This window comes from Giraffa tippelskirchi, chromosome 8, assembly GCF_054371585.1.
Source record: "Giraffa tippelskirchi isolate mGirTip1 chromosome 8, T2T-mGirTip1v1.2.pri, whole genome shotgun sequence".
In the NCBI taxonomy this organism is placed as follows: domain Eukaryota; kingdom Metazoa; phylum Chordata; class Mammalia; order Artiodactyla; family Giraffidae; genus Giraffa; species Giraffa tippelskirchi.
In genome coordinates this window covers 67,525,442-67,541,242 of record NC_137282.1, presented here as the reverse complement: position 1 = coordinate 67,541,242, position 15,801 = coordinate 67,525,442, and the positions used below count along the sequence as shown (strand labels likewise).

Genomic DNA, 15,801 nt, shown 5'->3' with positions numbered 1-15,801 from the left:
ACACAGAGTATCCCGGATGATGTCCAGCACTGAGGGCCTGAAGAATCAACAGTCTAGTTGTACCTCCTCAGGCCTGTGTGACCCTGGGTGAGGCCTCTGTTTCCCGGTGGCTCTGAGAGATGGACAGGGAGGAAGGGGAAGAGAAATCACTTGCATTTCTAATACTCACAGCAAAGTCTTCCAATGAGAAGGGAATTATCACCCCCACTGACAATGCCATTCACTGAAGTGATCCCCACGGGTCCATCTAACCCAGAAGGGAAGGAAGGACCTGTTCTCACAAAACGGCGAGAGATGGAAGAAGGAAGATCAAGCCCACACCAATCCCTGGAAAGAGAAGCTGTGCTCAGGGCTTGAAAGAATTCCTATTTGGAAAATGATATCCCAGCCCCACAAGGCAATCCACAGCTTCGATGCTATTCCTCCCAAAATGCCAATGCATTTTCGCACCCAACCAAGAATTGCAAAAGGGGTACGGAAACAGAAAAGAGCCTAAATTGTCAATACAATCCGACGAAAAAGCCCCGATACGGACATCCAAGGTTGTGTGAAAGGAAATTAGACGACCAAACTAGGATCCTCAGGAGAGTATCGGAGAAGGCAATGGCGACCCACTCCAGTACTCTTGCCTGGAAAATGCCCTGGACGGAGGAGCCTGGTAGGCTGCAGGCCATGGGGTCGCGCAGAGTCAGACACGACTGAAGTGACTTAGCCGCAGCAGCAGCAGCAGGAGCCGGACAGTATGCTATTGGGAATACAACAACACACACAGATCCAGATCGATGGAATAAAGTTGAGGGTCCAGACACAGACCCCAGCATCCATGCTCAACTCATCTCTGACACAGAAGGGGAGAATATCCAAATGGGAACAAGAAAGCCTCTTCAATACATGTCCATGGGAAAACCAGACAGCTACATCTGAAGAACGCTATTGGTTTTGATCTCAGACCACCTCAATATCGGGGAAAACCTCACCCTAAAGGCTGATGTCATGAGATAGCTAGAAAGAAGCGTAGGTCAAAGGCTCCTTAACATCAGAGTCTCCTTGCCATTTGCTGGGCGGAGGTAGAAATGGGTCTCTTCAAGTAAGGGAAAGAGGTACACGAAGTACACCAATGGGTTTCCATCCAATGGAACCTCTTCACAACAGAGAAGCTAAGCAAGCATTCACAAATGCAAAAGAGAGGAAACGGAACACGAGAGACTCCTTGCAAGTGGTGTATCTGAGAAGGGGTTCATATGGAAAGAGACGAAGAATGCACAGCACTCAGATTCCAAGAAACACCACCACCACCCTTGACCCTTCCCCCATGACCAACTCCGACCTAAAGCCTTTCTCTCCCTCTAACCTATCCCTAAAACATAACCCTCATCTAATCATATACATGTGCATTCCTAGCATCCATCCATCCACACACGAGAGAGAAAGAGGAAGACACAGACTGAATTGAGAAAGGAAAAGAGAGGGACACAGCCAGAGAGAGACACGGAACCAAAGAGAGGAAAGGAGTCGATGGTCCAGACTTTTCATCAATCTGTCTCGAAGGTAGAAGCAATGACAGCGCCCATCCACCCCAGAAGGGGGAAAAGGACGGAAGGTTTGGAGAGGAAAAGACAAGAACGCAGGGAGCCATTAGAAGCTCAGCCACCCGCAGAAGCCGAGCTGGGACACTTGAACAGAATCTCAATGGAAACAGAGGACCAGAAAGTTGGCCACTCTTTTCTATAAGAGAGGGAGACCTTCGAGTCTTCCTTTCGGTCCTCCAACTTGGATGCGGGGTCTCAAAACAGTCAGGAGGGGGAGTGCCTTTTCCTGGGTACCACGGCACATCCAGGCCTCGTTCTGCCCCATTCTGTGCTGTGTCAGCCCAGGAAGGAATCTTTCTTTCTGAAGTCTCAGCGCACACGCTCCACGTGATATCGGCCCCAGGTGGAAAGGCATGGAGCTGCTCGTAGGCCGACAGACCTAGGAAGCAGATGGGAGAATGACCGCCACTCTGCAGATGGAGAGACTGGGGAAACCCTGAGGGGCATATGCTTGTCCAGGGCCACACCACTTATGAGAAGAAGGAGCCTGGTCTGAGAGCAGCGGGGCCCTCGGAGCTCAGGCCCTGGCTGCACCCAGGCCTCCCCAGGGCTGTCGGCTGGGCTGGGTGGGTGTCACTGTGCCTGCACATGGCTTAAGGGTGGTGGTCGAGCAGTCAGAAACCCAGGGATTCGCTTGGGAAGTTTTGGGGAAGGGACCTCAGCACGAACCCCAGGAAATGATGTCACCTGCCGGCAACAGAACCCAACAGAACCCGCAACCCGGGTATCCAGGCCTCGAGAGCGGAGAGGAGCCCCCAGCCAGATCACTTGCTGCCGAGATGTTCTGCTGTTTGCCCCTGCCCAGAGGCCGGGGCCTCAGGAGAGCTCACAGGCAGTGTGCGTGGGCACCCTGTCGACGTTGGCTCAGGGCACCCCCGAGACGCCTCTGGCCCTTTGCCTGGAGAAACAGAAAGGTAACACGGGGAGCCCCAGGCCGGGCCAGGCCACCTCTCCCATGCCACCCGGAAACACCGGGTCCTTTGCCTGTGTGTGTGGATGCGGGTTTCTCGGGGTGTGTCTCCCTCAAGGAAGCCCAGGTGGATGTGGGGTCAGAAGCCTGCGGACAAGTTGTGTCCACACCCCAGGGGAGAGCATGCTGGGCGGGATGGGGAGAGTGCGGGCAGGGCCGGCCGCCCAGGCTGACCTCACACCCTCAGGTGGGTCTCTTTCCTCCCGGGTGGGGATCTGAGCAGACACACGTCTCTGACCCTTCTGGGCAGAGAAGTTCGAGCAGGCCGAAGCAGCGGCTCCACTGGCCAGGCCCAGCTCGGAAAACTCCCAGCATGGCTGGCTGACGGTCACTGTCGTTGCAGAGCTTCCCACGTGATGAGGCCGAGGACGGGGACACCCCATCCAGCTCCCGGAGGGAGGGGTCGGAGCACCACCCCCCCGCCCGTGAGGCCCAGTGCAGGCTCCAGGTGAGCGTGCCCACGGAGGCATCAGCCCCACCGGGGGCGAAGCGGAGGCGGGGAAGGCCTGCTGCCGAGACACCGCCCAGGATACACCCGGCGGCCCAGTCTGAGGCTGCCACGGAGCTCAGCACACCCGGCTCCGACCCAGAGTCCCGAGAACCCCGGCCTCTGAGGCAGCAGGAGGACCTGGAGCCCAGCACGCCAGAGCACAGAGGTGAGGACGCTGGGGCTGGTGTACGGGAGTGTGTGCGGAGGGGGTGCTGAGCTACACAGGGACGAGTCCCCGAAAGCTGCTGCTGGGCCTGCAGCAAGCGCTGGCCTCACACCCCCCGCCCCCCATCTTGCACACTTCAGTCCCAAAAGACATCCGACCCTGGGTATTCTTTGGGAATCTCTTGGAAGCTTTCTGTCCCGGGATACGCACATGCCAAGGCTGGCCTGCGGGCAAACGATGCTTCTCCCACAGCTCTAGCACTGGCCTCCAACTGGAACCAGGCTCCACTTCCCAGACCTGTCCCTACAGAGGTGGTGGCTCCAGGTGCAGGACCCAGGGATCCACCGAGGGCAGATGGAGAACCGAGACTTGCCCTCGCAGAGACACCAGGCCAGCTGGGTACTGGCCAGCACACCGGGCAGATCGGATCTCCGTGCCTGCAGGACCCCCAGCCCCAGGCACTGATGTCCCACCCCCTCAGCCAGAACCTCCACCTCCACGTGCACCTCTACCTGCTCGGCCTTTGGCAGGAGAACCCGAGGCAGAGGAGGAGTCACCGCCTCGGCAGGGAGAGCCTGCCCTGGCTCCCGCGCAACACCCAGACGCCCACGATGACTCACCCACCCCTGCAGGGAGAACGAGCCCCCGCTCTGGACAGAGACCCAGAGCCCTTGCCGGAAACACCACGTCCAGGGGAGCGGTCGGCTCTGCAGCCTCCATCCCTGTCTGCTCACCGTGGACGCCGTCAACTCGGTCTGCCCCCAGGGGACATGGAGTTCCTTTCCCCCGAACTGCTTTGCATTTGGTTTGTTTCCACCTTTCTGGTGATGTTTTCTTTTTTGCGTGGTTTCCTGTATTTTTGTTGGTTAAGTTGGGATTAGTAAACTTTTTCATCATTGTTGCAATTTGGGAACACTGTTGTGTAACTCTGGTGATACTGTGTTACCATCACCACTTTGTAGTTTCAGACCCGTTCCATCTTTATGCCCCACCCCCCAACAAAGCCTGGATTCAAGGCAAGCACGCCCTGTTCATCCCTCCGCCCGATCCTGAACACAATTTCATCTTTTCCTTCTGCATTCCTTCCTATATTCTTGGTGTCCCCAATCAATGACTCTCAGTGAAATGACTGAAGGAGTTTTTTTCGGACGCTCCACCTACTGTAAGACTCCACTGGAGAGTTCTCATGTTTATGTCCTTTGAACTAGCCTTTGATAGCTGAAAGGACGTTGTACGTCCTTTCAAGATACCATGTGCCAAACGAAGCCCTTTTGGCAAATGCCATCATTATCTCCAGGCAGGCATTGCTGTTTGAAGGGTGCCATCTCAGCCAGAAGGCAGAGGCTGAGCTCCTCTTGTTGCACCAGCTCCCAAAAGAAGCCAAGAAAGGGAGCTGGAACAACAAACCACCCCAACGCCCAGGAAAGCGTTCTTCATGACAGAAGGCTAGAAAATGACCCAACATCCTTGTGGCCCAGAACCCCTCTAGAAATTCACTGTTCCATAAAAAAGAGAAACAGATGGGAAGTTCCAAGGAGAGGCAATGCCCATGGCCAGTGTATTTTAGAGACGGCCTGACCGCTCCGGGGAAGACACGCACTGACAGAACCCCTTGGGAAACAGCCGTGATAGTCCTCACTGTCGTAAGGGATTCCTCTGGGGACAACCTGCCCTGGGCACCACACGAGGGAGCAGACCGGCTTCTCTTCCTCTGCCCCCACACCATTCACTCATGAAGGCAGCTCAGGTGTTCTCATGCCCTGCCTGCCTGCCTGCCTGGCTCATCCGTGAGCTGTGACCACCTCCAGGACAGGACTCCACCTTCTGCTCTCTGTGTACCGTGAATCTGCACACAGTGGGCTTTCAGAACCTTAGGAGACTTGAGCCATTCCCACTCGAGCCAGAACCCTCCCCAGGAAGGAAAACAGCTGTGGAGTCCTTTTGGCCCCAGCACTGGTTCCGAAACCCTGGCGGCTCCTAGGGCCTCTACGGTGTGAAGAGGGAGGTCCCTTTTGACAGAGCTTTCCGGCCGTCAGATCTAAGCTGCTGTTTCACTGTCAGCTGTGTCTCTTCCGTTGCAGTGTTGCAGGTGGGCCACGCTGCTCCAAAGGAGCTCACAAGCTGAGTTTCAAGGGAGGTATTGAGAGGACAGGGATGGCTACAACGTGCTGCAAACTGAGTGAGGGTCCCCACAATCCTCAGCAAAGGTGTGTGGTGTGCAAGTGGGGAGTAGAGGGCCCCCAAGTTCCAAAGGAAGGGAGGTACTCGGGAGCTAAAGCCCTTGGCTGCTGTGGTAGCAGCTGCAGATGGCAGCTCGTCCACAGTGCACTTCGAATGAGGTCATATGAGCGGGACTCTGGAAATGGCTCCGAAATCCAGAGAAAGGGGTCAGGGTATGTGGGAATCCGGCGGGGGTGGGGGGTGGATGAAGGAAGGTGTCCTTCCTCTCTCCAGTGCAATTTGGTTTGGTGAGTCTCAAAGCTACCAGATGGCACTTCCCAAGTCAGGCCCCCGCAGGAATCAGGGTGGGCTGCATGCCTCGGCCCCTGCCACAGGGACAAGCCACACCAGTGGCCTCCCTGAGCTCCAATGGCCGGATCTGGGGGTTCTGTCTGGGTGCACACCTGCTTGTTCTGGCCAAGTTCCCCGCTTCTCTGAGCACCAGCTTCAACCTCTCGAATGAGGACATCGATTGCTACCTTGGCACGTTACTCTCTTCATCCTGTGAAGACTCATTAGGCTTATCCTACAATTACTAGCTGGCCCGAGGAGATATCTCCTGAATCCAGATTAAGCTGGAGTCTCCCAGGCTCATCTGGCATGTCTTCCCTGAAGTCTGCCAAAACCCACACCCTTGCGTTTCCAGGGACTCCCCTTAGCCAGCTGGGCAGAAAACCCAGCATGTTTCAAACAAGCTGACAGACAAGCGGGAGAGGACTCACGGGCAGACGGCTTCCCTCAGGTCTCGGGTGGAGCTCTGGGACCACAGCAGCAACAGGCCATCCCAGTCCCTGGGCTCAGCAGCGCCCTCATTCTCACGCCGGCGGCTCTGCCCTGAGGGGAGCAGGAAGGTCACCAACTGCCGCAGGCGGACCTCACGCCCCTCCCACTTATGGAGCCTGACCTCCCCCGGCCCCACCCCTTCCCCTACCCCAGCAGGACGAGAGCTCCTCTTCCCCTGGCTTCTAACGTGAGGCCCGGCCCTGGGCCCCGATTGGGCACTGCCCCAGTCCGGAGCCAATCACAGTGGCCAAGGAGGTGGAAGGCACCGATTGGCCAGGGCCAGGTCATGTGACCATACTCCCCAGGAAACTCAAATATTACCAAGATTCCCTAAGAAACCAATGAACAAAATTATCCAGTAAAGGCAAACCGTACTTTTTAATGAGGCCAAAGTCACAGAAAAAAAAAAAAAAAAGCTTCACAATGAAGTGCTCAAGGAAGCTACAAAATAAACTTTCAAAAAAGTTTAGTAGTTTTTTTAATAGGGTGACGGAGAGCTATACCTATCCCATATATGTGAATTTAGGTTTAAACTAGATTTCCCTTGGCTATTTTATAAGACAAAAAAACCCACATCACCCCCTTTTACTCCCCCCCACACCCAAAAAGTGTTTTAATCTATTGAATTTTTGTGTCCTCAGTTGTGTCTGATTCACGGCAACTCACGATCTCTACACAGCCAGGCTCTTCCGTCCATGGAATTCAGGGCAATTTTTTCTGTCACAGTAAATGCCCACCCTGGGTGATCCAAACGGAAGGGCTCAGAGGCTCCTGAGAGACTAACTCCTTTCAGCTGAGCACAGAGCTGGCTCCTCACTGGGATGCCTGTGGCCTGGGGCTCCCAGAGGGGAGAGCAGCACTCGCCCCACCGTGTGGTCACTGCTGGAAGTGCAGGCTGCTCCTCACTCCCCCTTGACAGTGTCCCTGAGGGCAGAACAGTGTGAAGTTAATCAAGGTGGAAACGCAAACTCCAATGCAAGCAAACTTCCCTCAAGGTCTCCAATACCACTCAGGAACAGGGTATTGGAAACTGCAGGGGATGACATGAATGAAGATGGAGACTTGACACCTTACACCGAGTTCACTTCCAGTTATCCCTAGACAAACATTCCATGAAAACTTGTCACAAATCTAGAGGAACAATGAGCCGAAACCGGACACGTGCTTTGAGTCTTCACACACAAAACTAAAAGGCAGTCCACAAAAAAAACCAGGAGAATACAGTGGACTTTGCAAAATCAAAGATATCTACTGTGGGAAAGACCTCAGTACAAAAGCAAAAGACAGGTCATACATCGCGAGACGAATGAGTGGAAACACAAAGCTTATCAAGGATGTGTCTCCAAACAGACAAAGAACACCAACACAACAAGCCTGTGAAAACTAGGGAAAGGTCTGAAGGGACACCAGACTGAGGAAGACACACACAGAGTATCCCGGATGATGTCCAGCACTGAGGGCCTGAAGAATCAACAGTCTAGTTGTACCTCCTCAGGCCTGTGTGACCCTGGGTGAGGCCTCTGTTTCCCGGTGGCTCTGAGAGATGGACAGGGAGGAAGGGGAAGAGAAATCACTTGCATTTCTAATACTCACAGCAAAGTCTTCCAATGAGAAGGGAATTATCACCCCCACTGACAATGCCATTCACTGAAGTGATCCCCACGGGTCCATCTAACCCAGAAGGGAAGGAAGGACCTGTTCTCACAAAACGGCGAGAGATGGAAGAAGGAAGATCAAGCCCACACCAATCCCTGGAAAGAGAAGCTGTGCTCAGGGCTTGAAAGAATTCCTATTTGGAAAATGATATCCCAGCCCCACAAGGCAATCCACAGCTTCGATGCTATTCCTCCCAAAATGCCAATGCATTTTCGCACCCAACCAAGAATTGCAAAAGGGGTACGGAAACAGAAAAGAGCCTAAATTGTCAATACAATCCGACGAAAAAGCCCCGATACGGACATCCAAGGTTGTGTGAAAGGAAATTAGACGACCAAACTAGGATCCTCAGGAGAGTATCGGAGAAGGCAATGGCGACCCACTCCAGTACTCTTGCCTGGAAAATGCCCTGGACGGAGGAGCCTGGTAGGCTGCAGGCCATGGGGTCGCGCAGAGTCAGACACGACTGAAGTGACTTAGCCGCAGCAGCAGCAGCAGGAGCCGGACAGTATGCTATTGGGAATACAACAACACACACAGATCCAGATCGATGGAATAAAGTTGAGGGTCCAGACACAGACCCCAGCATCCATGCTCAACTCATCTCTGACACAGAAGGGGAGAATATCCAAATGGGAACAAGAAAGCCTCTTCAATACATGTCCATGGGAAAACCAGACAGCTACATCTGAAGAACGCTATTGGTTTTGATCTCAGACCACCTCAATATCGGGGAAAACCTCACCCTAAAGGCTGATGTCATGAGATAGCTAGAAAGAAGCGTAGGTCAAAGGCTCCTTAACATCAGAGTCTCCTTGCCATTTGCTGGGCGGAGGTAGAAATGGGTCTCTTCAAGTAAGGGAAAGAGGTACACGAAGTACACCAATGGGTTTCCATCCAATGGAACCTCTTCACAACAGAGAAGCTAAGCAAGCATTCACAAATGCAAAAGAGAGGAAACGGAACACGAGAGACTCCTTGCAAGTGGTGTATCTGAGAAGGGGTTCATATGGAAAGAGACGAAGAATGCACAGCACTCAGATTCCAAGAAACACCACCACCACCCTTGACCCTTCCCCCATGACCAACTCCGACCTAAAGCCTTTCTCTCCCTCTAACCTATCCCTAAAACATAACCCTCATCTAATCATATACATGTGCATTCCTAGCATCCATCCGTCCACACACGAGAGAGAAAGAGGAAGACACAGACTGAATTGAGAAAGGAAAAGAGAGGGACACAGCCAGAGAGAGACACGGAACCAAAGAGAGGAAAGGAGTCGATGGTCCAGACTTTTCATCAATCTGTCTCGAAGGTAGAAGCAATGACAGCGCCCATCCACCCCAGAAGGGGGAAAAGGACGGAAGGTTTGGAGAGGAAAAGACAAGAACGCAGGGAGCCATTAGAAGCTCAGCCACCCGCAGAAGCCGAGCTGGGACACTTGAACAGAATCTCAATGGAAACAGAGGACCAGAAAGTTGGCCACTCTTTTCTATAAGAGAGGGAGACCTTCGAGTCTTCCTTTCGGTCCTCCAACTTGGATGCGGGGTCTCAAAACAGTCAGGAGGGGGAGTGCCTTTTCCTGGGTACCACGGCACATCCAGGCCTCGTTCTGCCCCATTCTGTGCTGTGTCAGCCCAGGAAGGAATCTTTCTTTCTGAAGTCTCAGCGCACACGCTCCACGTGATATCGGCCCCAGGTGGAAAGGCATGGAGCTGCTCGTAGGCCGACAGACCTAGGAAGCAGATGGGAGAATGACCGCCACTCTGCAGATGGAGAGACTGGGGAAACCCTGAGGGGCATATGCTTGTCCAGGGCCACACCACTTATGAGAAGAAGGAGCCTGGTCTGAGAGCAGCGGGGCCCTCGGAGCTCAGGCCCTGGCTGCACCCAGGCCTCCCCAGGGCTGTCGGCTGGGCTGGGTGGGTGTCACTGTGCCTGCACATGGCTTAAGGGTGGTGGTCGAGCAGTCAGAAACCCAGGGATTCGCTTGGGAAGTTTTGGGGAAGGGACCTCAGCACGAACCCCAGGAAATGATGTCACCTGCCGGCAACAGAACCCAACAGAACCCGCAACCCGGGTATCCAGGCCTCGAGAGCGGAGAGGAGCCCCCAGCCAGATCACTTGCTGCCGAGATGTTCTGCTGTTTGCCCCTGCCCAGAGGCCGGGGCCTCAGGAGAGCTCACAGGCAGTGTGCGTGGGCACCCTGTCGACGTTGGCTCAGGGCACCCCCGAGACGCCTCTGGCCCTTTGCCTGGAGAAACAGAAAGGTAACACGGGGAGCCCCAGGCCGGGCCAGGCCACCTCTCCCATGCCACCCGGAAACACCGGGTCCTTTGCCTGTGTGTGTGGATGCGGGTTTCTCGGGGTGTGTCTCCCTCAAGGAAGCCCAGGTGGATGTGGGGTCAGAAGCCTGCGGACAAGTTGTGTCCACACCCCAGGGGAGAGCATGCTGGGCGGGATGGGGAGAGTGCGGGCAGGGCCGGCCGCCCAGGCTGACCTCACACCCTCAGGTGGGTCTCTTTCCTCCCGGGTGGGGATCTGAGCAGACACACGTCTCTGACCCTTCTGGGCAGAGAAGTTCGAGCAGGCCGAAGCAGCGGCTCCACTGGCCAGGCCCAGCTCGGAAAACTCCCAGCATGGCTGGCTGACGGTCACTGTCGTTGCAGAGCTTCCCACGTGATGAGGCCGAGGACGGGGACACCCCATCCAGCTCCCGGAGGGAGGGGTCGGAGCACCACCCCCCCGCCCGTGAGGCCCAGTGCAGGCTCCAGGTGAGCGTGCCCACGGAGGCATCAGCCCCACCGGGGGCGAAGCGGAGGCGGGGAAGGCCTGCTGCCGAGACACCGCCCAGGATACACCCGGCGGCCCAGTCTGAGGCTGCCACGGAGCTCAGCACACCCGGCTCCGACCCAGAGTCCCGAGAACCCCGGCCTCTGAGGCAGCAGGAGGACCTGGAGCCCAGCACGCCAGAGCACAGAGGTGAGGACGCTGGGGCTGGTGTACGGGAGTGTGTGCGGAGGGGGTGCTGAGCTACACAGGGACGAGTCCCCGAAAGCTGCTGCTGGGCCTGCAGCAAGCGCTGGCCTCACACCCCCCGCCCCCCATCTTGCACACTTCAGTCCCAAAAGACATCCGACCCTGGGTATTCTTTGGGAATCTCTTGGAAGCTTTCTGTCCCGGGATACGCACATGCCAAGGCTGGCCTGCGGGCAAACGATGCTTCTCCCACAGCTCTAGCACTGGCCTCCAACTGGAACCAGGCTCCACTTCCCAGACCTGTCCCTACAGAGGTGGTGGCTCCAGGTGCAGGACCCAGGGATCCACCGAGGGCAGATGGAGAACCGAGACTTGCCCTCGCAGAGACACCAGGCCAGCTGGGTACTGGCCAGCACACCGGGCAGATCGGATCTCCGTGCCTGCAGGACCCCCAGCCCCAGGCACTGATGTCCCACCCCCTCAGCCAGAACCTCCACCTCCACGTGCACCTCTACCTGCTCGGCCTTTGGCAGGAGAACCCGAGGCAGAGGAGGAGTCACCGCCTCGGCAGGGAGAGCCTGCCCTGGCTCCCGCGCAACACCCAGACGCCCACGATGACTCACCCACCCCTGCAGGGAGAACGAGCCCCCGCTCTGGACAGAGACCCAGAGCCCTTGCCGGAAACACCACGTCCAGGGGAGCGGTCGGCTCTGCAGCCTCCATCCCTGTCTGCTCACCGTGGACGCCGTCAACTCGGTCTGCCCCCAGGGGACATGGAGTTCCTTTCCCCCGAACTGCTTTGCATTTGGTTTGTTTCCACCTTTCTGGTGATGTTTTCTTTTTTGCGTGGTTTCCTGTATTTTTGTTGGTTAAGTTGGGATTAGTAAACTTTTTCATCATTGTTGCAATTTGGGAACACTGTTGTGTAACTCTGGTGATACTGTGTTACCATCACCACTTTGTAGTTTCAGACCCGTTCCATCTTTATGCCCCACCCCCCAACAAAGCCTGGATTCAAGGCAAGCACGCCCTGTTCATCCCTCCGCCCGATCCTGAACACAATTTCATCTTTTCCTTCTGCATTCCTTCCTATATTCTTGGTGTCCCCAATCAATGACTCTCAGTGAAATGACTGAAGGAGTTTTTTTCGGACGCTCCACCTACTGTAAGACTCCACTGGAGAGTTCTCATGTTTATGTCCTTTGAACTAGCCTTTGATAGCTGAAAGGACGTTGTACGTCCTTTCAAGATACCATGTGCCAAACGAAGCCCTTTTGGCAAATGCCATCATTATCTCCAGGCAGGCATTGCTGTTTGAAGGGTGCCATCTCAGCCAGAAGGCAGAGGCTGAGCTCCTCTTGTTGCACCAGCTCCCAAAAGAAGCCAAGAAAGGGAGCTGGAACAACAAACCACCCCAACGCCCAGGAAAGCGTTCTTCATGACAGAAGGCTAGAAAATGACCCAACATCCTTGTGGCCCAGAACCCCTCTAGAAATTCACTGTTCCATAAAAAAGAGAAACAGATGGGAAGTTCCAAGGAGAGGCAATGCCCATGGCCAGTGTATTTTAGAGACGGCCTGACCGCTCCGGGGAAGACACGCACTGACAGAACCCCTTGGGAAACAGCCGTGATAGTCCTCACTGTCGTAAGGGATTCCTCTGGGGACAACCTGCCCTGGGCACCACACGAGGGAGCAGACCGGCTTCTCTTCCTCTGCCCCCACACCATTCACTCATGAAGGCAGCTCAGGTGTTCTCATGCCCTGCCTGCCTGCCTGCCTGGCTCATCCGTGAGCTGTGACCACCTCCAGGACAGGACTCCACCTTCTGCTCTCTGTGTACCGTGAATCTGCACACAGTGGGCTTTCAGAACCTTAGGAGACTTGAGCCATTCCCACTCGAGCCAGAACCCTCCCCAGGAAGGAAAAGAGCTGTGGAGTCCTTTTGGCCCCAGCACTGGTTCCGAAACCCTGGCGGCTCCTAGGGCCTCTACGGTGTGAAGAGGGAGGTCCCTTTTGACAGAGCTTTCCGGCCGTCAGATCTAAGCTGCTGTTTCACTGTCAGCTGTGTCTCTTCCGTTGCAGTGTTGCAGGTGGGCCACGCTGCTCCAAAGGAGCTCACAAGCTGAGTTTCAAGGGAGGTATTGAGAGGACAGGGATGGCTACAACGTGCTGCAAACTGAGTGAGGGTCCCCACAATCCTCAGCAAAGGTGTGTGGTGTGCAAGTGGGGAGTAGAGGGCCCCCAAGTTCCAAAGGAAGGGAGGTACTCGGGAGCTAAAGCCCTTGGCTGCTGTGGTAGCAGCTGCAGATGGCAGCTCGTCCACAGTGCACTTCGAATGAGGTCATATGAGCGGGACTCTGGAAATGGCTCCGAAATCCAGAGAAAGGGGTCAGGGTATGTGGGAATCCGGCGGGGGTGGGGGGTGGATGAAGGAAGGTGTCCTTCCTCTCTCCAGTGCAATTTGGTTTGGTGAGTCTCAAAGCTACCAGATGGCACTTCCCAAGTCAGGCCCCCGCAGGAATCAGGGTGGGCTGCATGCCTCGGCCCCTGCCACAGGGACAAGCCACACCAGTGGCCTCCCTGAGCTCCAATGGCCGGATCTGGGGGTTCTGTCTGGGTGCACACCTGCTTGTTCTGGCCAAGTTCCCCGCTTCTCTGAGCACCAGCTTCAACCTCTCGAATGAGGACATCGATTGCTACCTTGGCACGTTACTCTCTTCATCCTGTGAAGACTCATTAGGCTTATCCTACAATTACTAGCTGGCCCGAGGAGATATCTCCTGAATCCAGATTAAGCTGGAGTCTCCCAGGCTCATCTGGCATGTCTTCCCTGAAGTCTGCCAAAACCCACACCCTTGCGTTTCCAGGGACTCCCCTTAGCCAGCTGGGCAGAAAACCCAGCATGTTTCAAACAAGCTGACAGACAAGCGGGAGAGGACTCACGGGCAGACGGCTTCCCTCAGGTCTCGGGTGGAGCTCTGGGACCACAGCAGCAACAGGCCATCCCAGTCCCTGGGCTCAGCAGCGCCCTCATTCTCACGCCGGCGGCTCTGCCCTGAGGGGAGCAGGAAGGTCACCAACTGCCGCAGGCGGACCTCACGCCCCTCCCACTTATGGAGCCTGACCTCCCCCGGCCCCACCCCTTCCCCTACCCCAGCAGGACGAGAGCTCCTCTTCCCCTGGCTTCTAACGTGAGGCCCGGCCCTGGGCCCCGATTGGGCACTGCCCCAGTCCGGAGCCAATCACAGTGGCCAAGGAGGTGGAAGGCACCGATTGGCCAGGGCCAGGTCATGTGACCATACTCCCCAGGAAACTCAAATATTACCAAGATTCCCTAAGAAACCAATGAACAAAATTATCCAGTAAAGGCAAACCGTACTTTTTAATGAGGCCAAAGTCACAGAAAAAAAAAAAAAAAAAAGCTTCACAATGAAGTGCTCAAGGAAGCTACAAAATAAACTTTCAAAAAAGTTTAGTAGTTTTTTTAATAGGGTGACGGAGAGCTATACCTATCCCATATATGTGAATTTAGGTTTAAACTAGATTTCCCTTGGCTATTTTATAAGACAAAAAAACCCACATCACCCCCTTTTACTCCCCCCCACACCCAAAAAGTGTTTTAATCTATTGAATTTTTGTGTCCTCAGTTGTGTCTGATTCACGGCAACTCACGATCTCTACACAGCCAGGCTCTTCCGTCCATGGAATTCAGGGCAATTTTTTCTGTCACAGTAAATGCCCACCCTGGGTGATCCAAACGGAAGGGCTCAGAGGCTCCTGAGAGACTAACTCCTTTCAGCTGAGCACAGAGCTGGCTCCTCACTGGGATGCCTGTGGCCTGGGGCTCCCAGAGGGGAGAGCAGCACTCGCCCCACCGTGTGGTCACTGCTGGAAGTGCAGGCTGCTCCTCACTCCCCCTTGACAGTGTCCCTGAGGGCAGAACAGTGTGAAGTTAATCAAGGTGGAAACGCAAACTCCAATGCAAGCAAACTTCCCTCAAGGTCTCCAATACCACTCAGGAACAGGGTATTGGAAACTGCAGGGGATGACATGAATGAAGATGGAGACTTGACACCTTACACCGAGTTCACTTCCAGTTATCCCTAGACAAACATTCCATGAAAACTTGTCACAAATCTAGAGGAACAATGAGCCGAAACCGGACACGTGCTTTGAGTCTTCACACACAAAACTAAAAGGCAGTCCACAAAAAAAACCAGGAGAATACAGTGGACTTTGCAAAATCAAAGATATCTACTGTGGGAAAGACCTCAGTACAAAAGCAAAAGACAGGTCATACATCGCGAGACGAATGAGTGGAAACACAAAGCTTATCAAGGATGTGTCTCCAAACAGACAAAGAACACCAACACAACAAGCCTGTGAAAACTAGGGAAAGGTCTGAAGGGACACCAGACTGAGGAAGACACACACAGAGTATCCCGGATGATGTCCAGCACTGAGGGCCTGAAGAATCAACAGTCTAGTTGTACCTCCTCAGGCCTGTGTGACCCTGGGTGAGGCCTCTGTTTCCCGGTGGCTCTGAGAGATGGACAGGGAGGAAGGGGAAGAGAAATCACTTGCATTTCTAATACTCACAGCAAAGTCTTCCAATGAGAAGGGAATTATCACCCCCACTGACAATGCCATTCACTGAAGTGATCCCCACGGGTCCATCTAACCCAGAAGGGAAGGAAGGACCTGTTCTCACAAAACGGCGAGAGATGGAAGAAGGAAGATCAAGCCCACACCAATCCCTGGAAAGAGAAGCTGTGCTCAGGGCTTGAAAGAATTCCTATTTGGAAAATGATATCCCAGCCCCACAAGGCAATCCACAGCTTCGATGCTATTCCTCCCAAAATGCCAATGCATTTTCGCACCCAACCAAGAATTGCAAAAGGGGTACGGAAACAGAAAAGAGCCTAAATTGTCAATACAATCCGAC

At 54.7% G+C, this 15,801-nt stretch overlaps 2 protein-coding genes and 1 long non-coding RNA gene across 3 annotated transcripts in view; 2 read left to right on the top strand and 1 right to left on the bottom strand.

Annotated features, from left to right (window-relative positions):
• Window positions 1-15,801, bottom strand: part of LOC145517350 (uncharacterized) — a 123,830-nt gene that overhangs the window by 10,543 nt on the left and 97,486 nt on the right. The window contains exons 47-53 of the long non-coding RNA XR_014061987.1: window positions 14,529-14,786; window positions 13,800-13,911; window positions 11,592-11,708; window positions 9,385-9,610; window positions 6,885-7,142; window positions 6,158-6,269; window positions 1,743-1,968 (exon numbers count right to left, since the gene is read on the bottom strand). This is a non-coding gene — a long non-coding RNA (uncharacterized LOC145517350). The remainder of the gene's footprint in view (window positions 1-1,742; window positions 1,969-6,157; window positions 6,270-6,884; window positions 7,143-9,384; window positions 9,611-11,591; window positions 11,709-13,799; window positions 13,912-14,528; window positions 14,787-15,801) is intronic.
• Window positions 2,369-4,120, top strand: LOC145517066 (uncharacterized). Its single transcript, XM_081519341.1, has 3 exons — window positions 2,369-2,503; window positions 2,903-3,215; window positions 3,468-4,120. The coding sequence occupies exons 1-3, from the start codon at window positions 2,369-2,371 to the stop codon at window positions 4,094-4,096; spliced, it is 1,077 nt and encodes a 358-aa protein (XP_081375467.1). The 3' UTR covers window positions 4,097-4,120.
• On the top strand, window positions 7,778-11,762 carry LOC145517184 (uncharacterized). Its single transcript, XM_081519449.1, has 3 exons — window positions 7,778-10,145; window positions 10,545-10,857; window positions 11,110-11,762. The coding sequence occupies exons 1-3, from the start codon at window positions 9,909-9,911 to the stop codon at window positions 11,736-11,738; spliced, it is 1,179 nt and encodes a 392-aa protein (XP_081375575.1). The 5' UTR covers window positions 7,778-9,908; the 3' UTR covers window positions 11,739-11,762.

What these genes read in the sequence shown, in the direction of transcription:
- LOC145517066 (XM_081519341.1), top strand. Translation starts at nt 2,369, where the DNA reads ATGTTCTGCTGTTTGCCCCTGCCCAGAGGCCGGGGCCTCAGGAGAGCT. An exon ending in TTGCCTGGAGAAACAGAAAG is followed by an intron (nt 2,504 to 2,902) that starts GTAACACGGGGA and finishes CTGTCGTTGCAG; the next exon opens with AGCTTCCCACGTGATGAGGC. An exon ending in CAGCACGCCAGAGCACAGAG is followed by an intron (nt 3,216 to 3,467) that starts GTGAGGACGCTG and finishes CTTCTCCCACAG; the next exon opens with CTCTAGCACTGGCCTCCAAC.
- LOC145517184 (XM_081519449.1), top strand. Translation starts at nt 9,909, where the DNA reads ATGATGTCACCTGCCGGCAACAGAACCCAACAGAACCCGCAACCCGGG. An exon ending in TTGCCTGGAGAAACAGAAAG is followed by an intron (nt 10,146 to 10,544) that starts GTAACACGGGGA and finishes CTGTCGTTGCAG; the next exon opens with AGCTTCCCACGTGATGAGGC. An exon ending in CAGCACGCCAGAGCACAGAG is followed by an intron (nt 10,858 to 11,109) that starts GTGAGGACGCTG and finishes CTTCTCCCACAG; the next exon opens with CTCTAGCACTGGCCTCCAAC.